Below are 15,170 nucleotides of genomic sequence, written 5' to 3'. Positions count from 1 at the left end.
GTTAGGTGTTGACTCTTGTTACTCAGTGTAAGAGGGTTCCCTTTTCTCCACATCCTCTCCAACATTTGTGGTTTCCTGCCTTGTTAATTTTCCCCATTCTCACTGGTGTGAGGTGGTATCTCATTGTGGTTTTGATTTGTATTTCCCTGATGGCAAGTGATGCAGAGCATTTTCTCATGTACATGTTGGCCACGAAGCTAGACAAATGTTGATCTTAATCTGTAACTTGGATATATGGCATTATGTATGAGTAGTGGTGAGAAACATATGCAGAAGGGAAGAAAATTGGATGTGGACCCAAGTTCCAAGGTGGACTCTGGAGAGCCGTCTCAATTATAGAGGCTGACTTTTGAAGCACAGTGGGCAAGCAGCAAGTTCACAGTCAGCAGAGGCAGTGGTTGGCACTGGAATATCCAGTTCACTGACAGAACTCAGCCTTGAAAAAATCAAGTGACTTTTAGTCCTTGGGTATTAAGTAGTCAGATGACTGTCATTCAGGAAGTATGCCACTGTACCATGGTTCTCCAGTCATCAAAAATATTTTGCTTCTAATAAAGACTGATTTGAGCAACTTTGGAGAAAAGCATTCAGAGGAGGCAGTTAGAAGAGCATAAACTGCGTAAAATTTGGAAGAATGACAAAAACTCAATTCCACCCATCCATTCATCCATTTTCCCATCCATCTACTTATTCATCTTTACTTGCTTTGATTACTTTACCACATATTTATTGAGCCCCTTCTTTGTACCACACATTGAATTAGGTGCTGGGAATGTAATGGAGAGCAAAATAGGTATGGTCTCTGTCTTCCTGGCACTTAAGAGTCTAATGGGTGTGATAGAGGTAATTAAAAATCATAAATGCATTATTACCAAATTGTGAGAAGGATCTGAAGCAAAGACAAATGGTACTGTGAAAAAAATAATAGGACACTTGACCTAGTCTGGGGAATCAAGGTAGTTCCCCTGATGAAGAAGTGTTTGAGCTGAGATCTGAAAGAGAAGGAGTACCCGTGAAGAATGGAAGGAGAGTGAGTCAGCTTGTGCAAAGGCCAATTGTAGGTATTTCTTCCAAATTCTGCATTCAGATTGGTGGGTGGAGTGAAATCGTCCACAGTAGGAATATTTGGACCATGGAAATCTGCAAGCACTATAAACAGGACTTTTAGAAAGCCGGTTCTAAGACATTTGCTGGCATCCTCATGGGAGAAGGGAGATGCAACTGATATGTATACTAATCACTCAGTAGGACTCAGGTGCTATGTTAGATACTGGGTATATTACTTTACTTAATGCTCACACTAACTCTGTGCAATAGAAATATTTATCCTCATTTCATAGACATAGAGTGGGACTTAAAGTAAGAAAGTGAATTTCCCAAAATTGTTGAGCTAGAACATGGACAAGGTCATATTTGAACCCAAGTCTGTTAGGCTTTTTTTTTTTTTTTTTTTTAAAGATTTTATTTACCCATTCATGAGAGACACAGAGAGAGGCAGAGACATAGGCAGAGTGAGAAGCAGGCTCCATGTAAGAAGCCCTATGTGGGACTCAATCCCTGGACTCCGGGATCACACCCTGAGCTGAAGGCAGACGCTCAACCGCTGAGCTACCCAGGCATCCCTGGGTAGCTCAGCTTTTGATAAGCAAAAAAGGCTTTTGATAAGCAAAAAAGACTTATTTAGAAGAGCCCTTGTAAATGGTTCACCCACTTCTGGAGTGTGTAATTTTCAGAAGTTAAAAGGCAATTCTCTTTTGCAAACATAGAATGGATACCTGTCAAAGATTTAATCATCTCATTACTTAGTGAGGGAACCAGTACAATGATCAGGCCAGTTCAAAAAGAATTTATGGAAGTGGGTATTCATAGGCAGTTCAATAAAGAAATCTTAGAATAAATGATCTAGGTTAGAAACAAAATTGATTAATGTTTTACAGGGCAATAAAACATAACCTTTGGGATTATCTCTTCTGCTAGAGAGAAATCATTTGCATCTTTATTGGATATAAATCTACAAGTTAACATAACTTCACAGAATATGAGCCCCTAATTAATAGTAAATAGAAAAGTCAGAAAATAGTAAATTCTCCCAGAAAATGAAATAATCCTTGAGGGGATTGTTAAACAATGCTTCAGTGTGACATTGAAAGGGCATTCAGGTATTCTTTTAGCTTTATTTCTATGTTTTGTACAATTTTTCTTAAGTGTGAGCAAGTAACTCTCATTCTAACCTCTACACCTAACTTTATGGTGACACAGGGCACACTACCCCAAAACATGGCACCCTGGCACATTGAATATCTTAAGATGAAAGAATCTAAGAAAAATAGCAGATGTAGGAAGGTCACCCTGACCTTCCCTCAGTTTCCCTTCCTCTTTCCTGAAACAGGTGATGAATCTCCTATGTGAAAGTTACCCTCTGCTCCAGGAGGAAGGCAGACATTGTCATCACCAGAGACAGGGAATTTGAGGCTTGGAAATCTGTACAAGCAAACTTTGTTGAGCTAACCCTTATCTTCCCAGACACTTCTCCATCATTTACTATCCCTAGTCCAAACCTCTCTGCCTTCTCAATTCTTTACATATTTATTGTTTCTTTGTCTAAAATGTATAAGGCTTTCTACTCTGGTCACTTCTTCAGGCCTTCATTCTTCTGTAGTCTCCTGGGTTAAGTGTAAAAATTCAACAATATTTGTTTTGTTTTGTTTTTTAAAGACTTATTTATTTATTTGTGAGACACAGGGAGAGAGAGAGGCAGAGACATAAGTAGAGGGAGAAGCAGGCTCCCTGCAGGGAGCCCAATGTGGGACTTGATCCCAAACCATAGGATCATGCCTTGAGCCAAAGGCAGATGTGCTTAACCGGTGAGCCACCCAAGTGTCCCAAGTCAACAAAATTCATATGCTTTTTTTTTCCCTGTTAATTGGTCGGTTTAATTTTCAGGCTTAGCCAGGCACCCTGAAAATGTCAAGGAAAATTTTTTCCTTTTCTACAGGGATATGTAGTTAAGTGTGGGGACGCTAGAATAAAGATCTGCCCGGTTCTGTCCCTTAGTAGTTATGTGACTTCAGGTGAATTAAGTAACCTTTCTTCCTCAATTCCCTCATCTGTATAATGAGGGTGATAATAACAGTACTTACCTCCTAGGTCACTGAGAGGATTAAGCGGTCTTGGCAGCATAGATTAGGGTGGACTCATCTAGGCTTCTCCAGTCAGCCTTTACTGGCTGCTGCTTTTTGTTTCCAAGATAGAGTCAACAGACAGGAAGTTGTGGGCTAAAGTAGGTTTACAACCTTTGAAGTGGGAAGTTGATAAAACAGCAAGTCAAGAAATAGAAAGGAAGGGATCTGATAGTAGAGGGGTTCTTATCTGGTGTGTTGATGATGTACTAGCAAAGTACGTAGCCAGAAGTGGAACATGGAGGTATAATTAAATGCTAGGGTACAGGTTTGGGGTCTCTAGTCTCTACTCCTAAATAGCAACTTATTTCTTCACCTGGGTTCTAAGCAAATTATAAAATAAAAGAGTGAAATTTGAGTCCAAAATACTTATTTTGTTATAGATAGAGGTTAAGCTAGAATATATGGTTTTGCTCATCAAACTTCAGAATTGGGAGACTTCCCCACCCAGTGCCTGGGGCAGTGCAGAACATATGCTTTCTTTGGGCAGGCTTGCTCCCACCAGAGAGCCAGCAAAGCTGGTTGGGGAGCAGATTTTGCCCTAGATTTGTCAAATCATTGTACCTGCCCAGATTCATAAGCAGAATGAGTAAGGAGATGGAGAGAGGCCCAGGGCTATACCAATTCAGGTCCTCTCACAGGAAGGAAGCATTAGGAATGAGGAAGAAGCGGATCTGGGACCATACAGGATCCAGAAGAAGAATGGTACATTTCACAGGGCGGGTACAGAGATGCCCTGTGGACCGCCCACAACTCTATCTCCTTTTATGGTCAAGTTAGATTTTAGTCTTTTTTTTTTTTCTTTAAAGAATTTATTTATTTATTCATGAGAGACACGGAGAGAGAGGCAGAGACACAGGCAGAGGGAGAAGCAGGCTCCATGCGGGGAGCCCGAGCAGGACTTGATCCCGGTAACTCTGGGATCAAGCCCTGAGCCGAAGGCAGACACTCAACCGCTGAGCCACCTAGGAGTCCCAGTTAGTCTTATTCTCCTGGATAAGTTCGAAGTTTCAGAGTGTGAGAAAGTTATCTTTAGTGAACATTGACCATTAACTTCTGTTTTCTCTTACTGACTTTGGAGAACTGATAATGCATTTCTTGCACTCAGAGGTACAGATATTGCTAAGGGCCCAAAGGCCTCAGTCCCACTGTTGTAGTCATTAGACTGTTCCCAGAGCCTACTGAAAATAAATCTGTGAGACTTTGAGAAGCCTTGTTAGTCTGGGGAAACCGAATTTAATTCAGTGAATTGCTTTTCAAGTGAATTGCTTTTCAATCAGGCTTGCTTTCTTTCTTTCTTTCTTTCTTTCTTTCTTTCTTTCTTTCTTTCTTCTTCCTTTCTTTTTTTTTAAGATTTTATTCATTTATTTATTGGAGAGAGAGAGAGAGACTGAGTAGGGAGGGGCATAGCGGGAGAGAGGACAAGCAGATTCCGAGCTGAGCATGGATGCGGGGCTCGACTCCACAACTCTGAGATCATGATCTGAGCAGAAACCAAGAATTGGAGCTTAACCAACTGAGCCAGCCAGATGTTTCTCAATTAGGTTTCTTTCTGTTCCTGCCTTCAAAGAGTATATAACTTAGAAGGATGCAAAGAAATAATCACAAAGAGTTTTTCTTGTCTGGGGATTTGTTACCTGAATCTCTCATGTTACACTCTTAAACTTACTTTATGTTTCTTTATGGAACTTATCACTATCCAGCACTTTATTGTTTATTTTGTGTCTCTCATATTTTATTATAAATTCCATGAAGCCATGGACTTTCTTTTTAGTCACTGCCATAGCATTATGCTCTAGAATAGTGTTTGGAACATAGTAGATGCCCAATAGATATTTGTTGAATGAATTAATGAATTACCTGACCACTTAAAAGTTTATTTTCTCTCAAACACATATACTTACTCAACAGGAGAGTCTACCCTGGGTATCATTTTGCATCAATGTCTTTGTGGTCATCTAATGATCATCTGATATTGTATACCATACAACGCAAAATACGTAATAGCAAGTGAAATGGCAAAACCTTCAAAATAAGAAGGACTTCATGTAGTTGATAAAGACAATATGCAAGAACAGCTAAGCCATTGGCAAATCTGAATTTAGCAGAGTTAAATCAGTATGAGATTTTAAGAACAAATAGAGATAATTGACAAGCATAATGACAAGACAGGAGTTTCAAAAGAGAAACTGCCATGCCATGGCAGTTAGGGCAGCCCGGGTGGCTCAGGGATTTAGGCTTGCCTTTGGCGCAGGGCGTGATCCTGGAGACTGGGGATCGAGTCCCACATCAGGCTTCCTGCATGGAGCCTGCTTCTCCCTCTGCCTGTGTCTCTGCCTCTCTCTCTCTCTCTCTGTGTCTCTCATGAATAAATAAATAAAATCTTAAAAAAAAAAACCCAAAAGAGAATGATTTAAATGTAAAAGAATTAAGAGTTCCTTGGTAAGATCAATGAAAACTTTGGAAATTTTTACAAAATGACCAATCGTGTAATTTTGCTTTGAAAGTCAAACATGAGGTCAAGAATGTTATGAGAATGTATGAGATAGAAGATGTTCTATCTTGCTGTTACATAAATTGTCACACAGCTAGGCAATTCTTGTTAGTACATAGTTACAATTATAATAAAAATTTGGTTAAATAAAAGACTAAGAAAATTTATTTTTATAATTTCTGGTTTTATTTCTCAAGTTCATGTCTTGATAAAACCCAAATACTACTGCTGCTATTTACTATGAAATTTTGATTCCCATTTAAAATGATTTATCTGCAGTGACTTTTTCATGACACAATTGTTCTTCAAGAACTGGGGTCATGGGATGTGATAAGCACAGTATTTAGAAATCTATTCAAGTTGTAAAGAGGAGGTATCCAGCTTGGAGCTTTATTTATAAGCAAATTAAAGTGGGAAGAAGTGAATGGAGAAGTTCTTTCTCAAGGCAACTGGTAAGGCAGGTTGGACATTAGGATCGCATATATTTGGCTTCAAATCTTTGTTTTGTCTCCTATTTGCTCTGTGATTTGGGGAAACTTACTTCTCTGAGTTTGATTTCTCATCTAAAAATTAATACATGGAAAATCACAACATTACATAATATAATGAGATGTCTTTTAACAAAATGGGAAAGCTCTGCTTTCCTCTTCAAGAACTTGGGTATAGATGACTTAAATATGACATTGCTTCAGTTGGTCAATTTTAGTTGGTTTCGAGGATTTGGAATTAGGTGCCCTTCTACTGGGTGATGTTGCTAGTGAAAATCTAGACATATCAACAAGTTATGTCAGGAGGCCCGTTCTTAATGATTGAGAACAATTCCTTCTTTACTGCTGTTTACCTGATGCATTCTGGAGGGCCCATCTGAGTAGCACTTGGGTGGTGTGGTGGTGGCGGCAGCTATGGTGGTGGCAATAGGCCTCAGGGATTTGGTGGGGATCACAAGGACAAGAGAGTGATCCTAGTTGGAAAGTACTATGAGAGAATTCATGGAGACCAAAGGCCACACTTTCTGATGAGGCAAGAGGGAAAAGAGCTAGGCAATGGATTTCAAGTCCTATAACTCAGAACACTGACAATGTCCTCAGACTCTTCAGCTATTAATAGTCAAATTACTTTGTGTCTAATATCCTATATTGTCTGTGTACTTTTAAAGTGGGTACCTTTATTACTTTTCTCCTTATTTTCTGGATGAGGATACTGAGGCTCAGAGGGTTACTTGGCCAAGCCCTCGCAGCTGTGCAGAACTGAGATTATAATCCAGGTCAAATTCTAGAGTTAGTGCTTTCAACCAGTACACATGGCTCCCAGTTACTGTGTAGTTATATTTACTACAATTGCCATACGGATTTCTTGCTGTTGGTGAACCATCCTTGTTCATTTGCATGACTGAGGTAATCTAAGGAAATTTATCATGTTCGCAGGAGAAAGAATGTGGGTAGAAGAGCACAGACAAGAAATGTCAGCTGGTGAGGCCACTGTTAAATCAGCAAACATTTATTTAACAATACTTTGCATCAGGCAGTGTTTTAGCTGAACAAGATATGGTTTTTCTCAGAAACTCACCATTTGTTAGGAGATAGATTCAAAAAGAATATTATAGTTGATCCTTAAACAATGCACCCCTGCACAGCCAAAAAACTTTTGACTTCCCCCAAATTTAACAATACTACTATACTAATAACCTACTGTTGATTGGAAGACTTACTGATAAAGTAGTCAATTAACACATATTTTGTGTGTTATTTGTATGATGGACTGTATTCTTACAATAAGGTCAGCTAGAGAAAAGAAAATATTATGGAAATCATAAGGATGAGAAAATACATTTATGGGACTCTGCTGCATTTATTACAAAAAAAATCCAAGTATAAATAGACGCATTCAGTTCAAACCCATGATGTTCAAGGGTCAACTATACACTACAGTGACAAAAGGGCAATGAAAAGCAGTACACGAAATGTGGTCATTACAAAGTGGGTATCAACTCTGTTCTGAGGATGCAGGGAAGGCTTCATAGAGGGAGATAATTGAGCTCTCTCTTGAAAGACTTGGTGTTGGAGTTCCCACTGGAGGCAATAGCTTGTGCCAAAGTGAGGAGATATGGTGCAGTTCAGAGGTCAGTAATACAGGCTGGTAGGTTTGAAGTAGGGCAGGACAGGAGTCTGGTGATCAGGCAAATGGGCTCAGATCAACAAGGGTCTCTTTTTCTAGGCTAAGGAATTTGGACCATTATCTCTAATCAAAGGAGAAATTTTCAAGGATTTTCAACTGGAAAGTAATATGTCTGCACTGGATCCTTTTCATCTGCTCTTCCATATATACTCTCCATCATCTTTGCTCTGTCTCTACTTTAGGAGGCTGATCGCTGTGATGACAGCAGTCTGTGTTAGTTTCCTAGGATTGCCATCACGAGGTACCACATACCAGGCGGGTTATTTGTTCACGGTTTTGGAGGCTAGGAGTCTGGAATCCAGGTGTCAGCAGGGTTGGTTCCCTCTGGAGTTTCTGAGGCAGAATCTGTTCATGCCTCTTCCGTATCTTCCAGCTTGTGCTTGCTGGGTGATCCTTGGCTAGACTCCAACAAACTTCCTAATTTGAATGTCACAATCTTATTCCTACCAAGATCTTGATGGAAACAGTGACAATATTATTTTAGAATAATTGCTCAGGTAGCAGAGTAGAATATGGATTGGAAAAGGAGGCAAGAAAGGGGACATTGAGATCAGAGAGGAAGAAAGTATAATAATTCAGATAAGAGATCTTGATTGGACCTGAACTTGGATGATAGCAAATTAAGGCGGAGAGGAGAGGAGGGATGCATGACATATCTGGAGATAGAATTAATGTGGCTAGGAGAACTCTTGTAATTAATCAGATTCATCCTCACCAAATACTTATTAGATAAGGGGAAATTCTAACCTGTAGATAATCTCGCACCAATTTAAAAAAAAGTGAAGATTTATATATCAATAGAAGAGAGGCAAGTAGGATAGGTACTCCCCCAAGTTTTAAGTAATGTGACATGCAGGCAGGCTTGGTGGAATCAGGAATAGTTCGAGTTTTTAAGGGTTTCAGTGTCCTGTCCCACTGAGTCAGGATGGCATTTCTGGCTCCATCCCATTTTCCAGGGCCCAGGAGGCGGTACTGGTAAGGAGTACATGGTCCAAAGAAAACTTCCCAAGCTAGTCTGGGATCCTTGAGGAACAGAATTGGGACACTGGGCTTTGTGCCTATGCAGGCAGCAAGGTCATCCATGTATGGAATGAACTCAAGTTTGTCTTTAGTGATGTCTTTCATCACACCCCTGAGAGGGAAAAAGATGGTTTATTTTTCAGTTTCAAGTTATAAGTCACCCTTCTTCCCACCATTTTGTTTCTTTTTATTGAGGTCAAATCATCTTTGAGAATGTTTTTCTATGTTGCAAAGAAAAAAATAAGAGTAGTTTACCTACAAAGGGTATTTGTGAGAGTAATGAATTTATTTATTTTTTATTTTATTTTTAAAGATTCTTTAAAAATGTATTTATGCTCACATTCTTTGGCCTTTCATTTTTTCTTTTAAGATTTTATTTATTTATTCATAGAGACACAGAGAGAGAGAGAGAGGCAGAGACACAGGCAGAGGGAGAAGCAGGTTCCTCGCAGGGAGCCCTCGCCTGGACCCTGGATTACTCCCTGAGCCAAAGGTAGACGCTCAACTGCTGAGCTACCTAGGCGTCCCAGTAATGAATTTTTTTTAAAGGGGACAGTAAAAGGAGGCAATTGGAAGGGGAGCTCTAGATAGTGGTTTAGGTTCTTGAATTTGATATGAGGGTAAAAATCTGATCAGTCCAAATACAAGTTGTTGAATAAAGGAATGTGATCAGAAAGCATCACATGTATGGCCCCCAAGTTATTTTTATTGAGGTTAATTGTGAGTTGAGAGGACCGTACGTGGTGTACCAGCACTGAATATGTACAGATATGAGTATAGTGTATATGGAAGCTTTATTCCTACTCATTTCTGTTGTTAGTCAACTTTCATGATGTTCCAATGTCATTCATTCACTTGTTCATTTATATATTCCTTCAATAAATAAATATTAAGTGTCTATCATGTAACAAGCATCACCCTAGGTGAATAAAATAAAGGCCTTGCTGTCAAGGAGCTTACATTCTAGTGAGAAAATTAACAGGCTATAAAGCTCCCCGCCCTGGCCAAATAGATAGGTGATAAATCAGGTGGTAACAGGTATTATTAGCGAATATAAAGGAAGGTGGGGGACGATGCAATGAAGGGACTGGGTGGACTGCCATATTTAAACACTGTTGTCAGATAAGGCTTCTCTCTTATGAGGTGATATTTGACAGAGGGAGCCTGCAGGTATCTATCTGGTGGGGAGAACATTCCAGGCAGAGGGAATAGTAAGTGCAAAGGTTCTGAAGGGCTGTGCTTGGCATGCTTGAGGACCAGAGAGGAGGCTGGAGTGACTGCAGCAGTATGGGTGAGGTGGGACAGCAGGAGGCAGTGAGGACAGAGAGATAGCTTGTTGCTCTGGAGGGCTGCAGAGTTGTAGGGAAGTTTCTGGGAGTGAAATGGGAAGCAATCAGAGGATTCTGAACAGAAGAACAGTGTGGTGTTTGTTGCTCACTCCTGCTGAAGTGTCAAGATGCGACTGCGGAACAGCAGAGTGAAAGCAGGGAGACCAGATAAGGGGTGACAGCAAGTATCCAAGTGAGAGATAGCTTGGTCTGGGGTAGCTGTGGGGGTAATTAGAAGGGTCTGGATTCTGGATTTGTTTGAAGGTAGGAGCTGGCAGTATTTGATGACGTGGGGTCTGAGAGAAAAATGGGAGAAAAAGATCATTCTAGGGTTTTTGATGGACCAATTGGAATAAATAGCCAGTGACTAAGAAGGGGAGAAGTCTAGAGCAGCCCATGTGCAGGATGGGTAGGCAGGTGATGGCAGTTGAGCATTAGTTTTTAGATATATTCAATTTGAGATACTTAAGTGGTAGCCAAGTAGAGATATGTAGAGGGACGTGCATTAGGGCTCTGGAATTCCGGGGAGAGAGATGGGAGCCATGACACTATGATGGCTTTTAAAGCCACAGGCCTGGATGAGGCCACCTGAGAGTGAGTGTTAATAGAAGTGAGAAGAGGGAGAAGAGGTCTGAGGATGAAAGTTGGGGTTCACCAATTGTTTGGAGTGAGGAAGAGGTGACACCACTAAATGAAGAGACAGAACAGCCTGAGAGGCAAGAGGAGAACAAAGATACAGTGGAATTCCAGGGGCCAAGTGAACAAGATTGCCATCTGTTGGGGGCTGGGCTCTGTGTTCTGCTGAGGGGATGTGGCGCCCCCACTGACACATCTAAGGGCTGCAAATCTAGTTGGTACAAGAGTTGGATTAAAAGCGTATTCTTAGGGCACCTGGGTGGCTCAGTTGGTTAAGTGTCTGCCTTTGGCTTTGATCATGATCCTGGAGTCCCAGGATCGAGTCTCGGATCGAGTCTCGGATCGAGCCCCGGATTGAGCCCCAGATTGAGCCCTGGTTTGAGCCCCGGATTGGGCTTCCTACTCAGTGGGCAGCCTGCTGCTCCCTCTGCTTGTGCTCTCTCTCTGTCAAATAAATATATAAAATATATATATATTTTTTAAGCATATTCTTGGGACGCCTGGGTGGCTCAGTGGTTGAGCGTCTGCCTTTGGCTCAGGGCATCATCCCTGAGTCCTGGGATCAAGTCCCACATTGGGCTCCCTGCATGAAGCCTGCTTCACCCTCTGCCTGTGTCTCTGCCTCTCTTTCTGTGTCTCTCATGAATAAATAAATAAAATCTTAAAAAAAAAAAGCATATTCTTCTGACTCTAGTGCAGTTATATCCTAAAAACAAAAAAGCATATTCTTCTGACTCTAGTGCAGTTATATCCAAGCTACCATGGTGCTTCTCTAGGAATGGCTCTTTTTTATTATTTATTTATTTATTTATTTATTTATTTATTTATTTATTTAGGAATGGCTCTTATATTGAGAATGTGTGTGTGTGTGTGTGTGTGTGTGTGTGTATTTATAAGGAAATACATTAGGTTTTCTTGGAATAAGCTGCATGTTATGTCATACCGTTTTATGAGTTGCTCCTTTTTAGTAGCCTCAGCCATCAATTTTTGGGTTGGAGGTATCTTACAGAGTCCTGTGTGAAAAATTGGAAACACATTAACATCACATGTACCTTTCCCTTTGAGCTCTCCTTCCCCTCATTTCTGGCCCCCCACTGTCCCATCCTTAGGACATGTAATAGTCAAAGCTAGACTGGAATTACAGGTCATCTCTGGAGGCAAAGTCCTCCTCCAAACCCACTTAGCCAGCATACTATTCTACTGCCAGAATGATGAGGATGGATATTTCATGGCCCAGCCCTCGGCCTGCACTGGCCCATTGGTCATCAGCACCTGCTCCAGCTCATTTATATACTCGCACATTACATATATTCATATATAATATTAGTGTTATATGGTTTGTATATCCCTCTTTGTATCTATGCCATTATTTGGTTAAATGTAAATACTAAAAATGAGCTCATTTTTATAACCCTGCTTTGATATGTCTTTACTTTTGTTACACCAGAAGCCTCAAGGGTGGAAACACCTGCCTGATGGTCCCTCAGCCTCACGGAGGCTCTGAGTGGTGGTGAGGATGTGCTCAGTGTCAGTCTCTCACCTAGATGGTTTCAGGGTGTGGGCTTTGCTCTTTTGGCTAGGAGCCAAGTACAGCCCCCAGAGGGTGGGGTTACTATGTACTTGAGATAGGTCTGACTTAGCTCTGTAGCGTACTTGCCACCAGCATCACTTTATCCTGTAGAAAGTGGGCAAGACTTTACTAGTAGTTCCTGGGTTGCCTCCAGAGGCTTTCTGGAGAAGCATGTAATTACTCCTGTGGTGTGATTTAATCGAGTTTCATTTTGTCAGCTCTATCATTCTGATAAGGATTTTTGAGCTTATTATAAAACACTTAAAAAACCCCCACTGGGTACTTAAGAGTCTTCTATGATTTTAATATAATCAGATAATGCTGTGAAAGCACTTTAATTGGCCTTAAAGAAATAAAAATTTGTGATCATTTAATGTAATGTGGGGAATATGTCATCTATTACATTTGTACAGTGTGATAGAAGTTGACACTCCTTAGTACTGTGTTATATACTATTTATAAATTATTGGTGATTGTTTTTATTCATTAAGGACACAATTCTGCTCAAGGACAGCTGGTTGGCTCAACTCTGCTCTTTATATTTAAAAAATTATACAAGTGCAATTCTTTAAAATGCTTACTAATGTGAAACTTGCCCTGCTTTAGAGAGGTATGATAATAATAGAGAAGAATGACAGCTGTCAATTAATAGCCCTCACTATGTGCCAAGCATGGTGCTAAGTGCTTGGCAGACATCCATCTAACAAAATCCTTGTGAAAGAGGTTTTATTAGCCCTATTTTACAGATGAAGGGGCTGAGATTCAGAGAGGTCCTCACAAAGTTATGAGTTTTTTTTTTTAAGATTTTATTTAAATAAATAGAGACATGAAAGAGGCAGACACACAGGCAGAGAGAGAAGCAGGCTCCATGCAGGGAGCCCAATGTGGGACTCAATCCCTGGACCCCAGGATCACGCCCTGTGCTGAAGGCAGAGGCTCAACCGCTGAGGCACGCAGGCATCCCAAAGCTATGGGTTTTAGAGTTGGGATTGGACCCCCATAGCTCTGACTCCATTATTTGCACTCTTACTTTTTTGTTTAAAGATTTTATTTATTTATTCATGAGAGACACAGAGAAAGAGAGAGAGGCAGAGACACAGGGAGAGGGAGAAGCAGGATCCATGCAGGAAACCCGATGTGGGACTTGATCCCAGGACTCCAGGATCACGCCCTGAGCCGAAGGCAGATGCCTAACCACTGAGCCACTCAGGCATCCCAATCATTTGTACTCTTACAGTAAAAACTGACAGCAGTCTCCAGAGTCTATAAAACTTATTTTATAGGCATTTCTCAAAGGTTACCATCTCCCCAGAACTCAAATTTATTCACAGTGTGCATTATTCCAATACCTTGCTTTGGAAGAGGTGCAAAATTCTACTTCTAGAAATAAATGATAAGATTTAGAAGTAAATCAACCAGACTAGATGAGAGTAGAACAGAGGATCCCGAAGCTTCCAATAATTTTGGTTAATCTGAGAAATGTGATTATATCTTGTCCAAATTTATTCCATCCACAGAATCAAAACCTTTTTCCCACTCTGTCACGTTAGTGATACAAGCACACCCATGATAATATTACCCATAGATGAAGTTAGGTAGCCATTAGACTTTTCTGATATTTTATGTTACTCTAGTTCACATCTGTTCCATTTTGGCTAAATTGCAAGGCACTAATTTGAAAACTCAGTTGATCGTGTAGGGCTTTAAATAGAGTCAAGTACCTTTGAATACTCTTGTGGCCCATCGTGCTTGGAGCTCTGTGCCTGCTAAGATGGATCCTTTAATGCTGATGAGGCCAATGATAGCAAGTGTTGCTCTCTCTAGGTTTGAAGGAAAGACTTGCTTGTACAGGAATATCTTCTTTGTGCAAAGGCTTTTAAGGGGTTCTTCGAGAAAGGGAAAAGAAAATGTGTATCCTGTAGCAAAGATCACAGTATCGATGTTTTCTTCCACTGTTCCATCTTCAAAGACAGCAGAGGTCTCTGTAAATTCCTTCACGCTGGTTTTCATAGTGACTGTCCCACAGAGGATGCAGGTTGGCAGCTCATCGTTCACAATGATCTTTCTTGCCCTTTGACACAGAAGAGAAAATTATTCATTGTAGTTATTTATATCTGTGACACACTTGAGCAAACTATTTCTTTGGTTAATTCAAGGAAACTATCTGCCAAGTTAAGGGAGTGAACTGATCAATGTCAAGTTCAAAGGAGCCTATCCCACTTAGGGTTGCAATGACATGTTTTGTTCTCCCGCTTCCAAGAGAAGGCATGTGGACAATGTTTAAACCTGCTTGGGATTTAAAATATGCTCTCGAATTAATTTCTGGAGCAATGCTTTTCTTGAAGTGTCAGGATCGAGTATGCAACAATCCATTTAAGAATCAGTTTTTGGTCTCATATCACCGAGGCCTCAAATGATTGACATTAGGAAAGGGGAGGTTACCAAGAAACTTTCCGGGTTAAAAAAAATCTGAATCGGGATCCCTGGGTGGTGCAGCGGTTTGGCGCCTGCCTTTGGCCCAGGGCGCGATCCTGGAGATCCGGGATCGAATCCCACATCAGGCTCCCGGTGCATGGAGCCTGCTTCTTTCTCTGCCTCTCTCTCTCTCTCTCTGTGACTATCATAAATGAATAAAAAAAAATTAAAAAAAAAATCTGAATCAATTTATGCTGGCAAATATTTTCATTGGGAGCATCATTCTACTTAATCACAGCAGACATAATGTCTTTATAAAATTGATGTATTGGGGTGCCTGGTTGGCTCAATCA

At 40.6% G+C, this 15,170-nt stretch overlaps 1 protein-coding gene and 2 long non-coding RNA genes across 7 annotated transcripts in view; 2 read left to right on the top strand and 1 right to left on the bottom strand.

The window, feature by feature from the left end:
• Positions 1-15,170, top strand: part of LOC144316139 (uncharacterized) — a 339,579-nt gene that overhangs the window by 81,526 nt on the left and 242,883 nt on the right. The window lies entirely within an intron of this gene.
• Positions 1-15,170, top strand: part of LOC144316140 (uncharacterized) — a 162,486-nt gene that overhangs the window by 74,096 nt on the left and 73,220 nt on the right. The gene's annotated exons all lie outside the window — the stretch shown is intronic.
• The window catches only part of FMO4 (flavin containing dimethylaniline monoxygenase 4), a 28,609-nt gene continuing 20,588 nt past the window's right edge, over positions 7,150-15,170 (bottom strand). For all 5 annotated transcript variants that reach the window (XM_077901655.1, XM_077901653.1, XM_077901657.1 and 2 more), the window contains 3 exons: positions 14,124-14,473; positions 11,776-11,845; positions 7,150-8,980 (listed from right to left, as the gene is read on the bottom strand). In XM_077901655.1, the coding sequence (XP_077757781.1) occupies positions 8,560-8,980; positions 11,776-11,845; positions 14,124-14,473 (841 nt within the window). In that variant the 3' untranslated portion in view covers positions 7,150-8,559. The remainder of the gene's footprint in view (positions 8,981-11,775; positions 11,846-14,123; positions 14,474-15,170) is intronic.

Source organism: Canis aureus, chromosome 6, assembly GCF_053574225.1.
Source record: "Canis aureus isolate CA01 chromosome 6, VMU_Caureus_v.1.0, whole genome shotgun sequence".
NCBI lineage: Eukaryota > Metazoa > Chordata > Mammalia > Carnivora > Canidae > Canis > Canis aureus.
The sequence above is the reverse complement of the archived record's forward strand: the minus strand, read 5'-3'. Positions and strand labels throughout refer to the sequence as shown.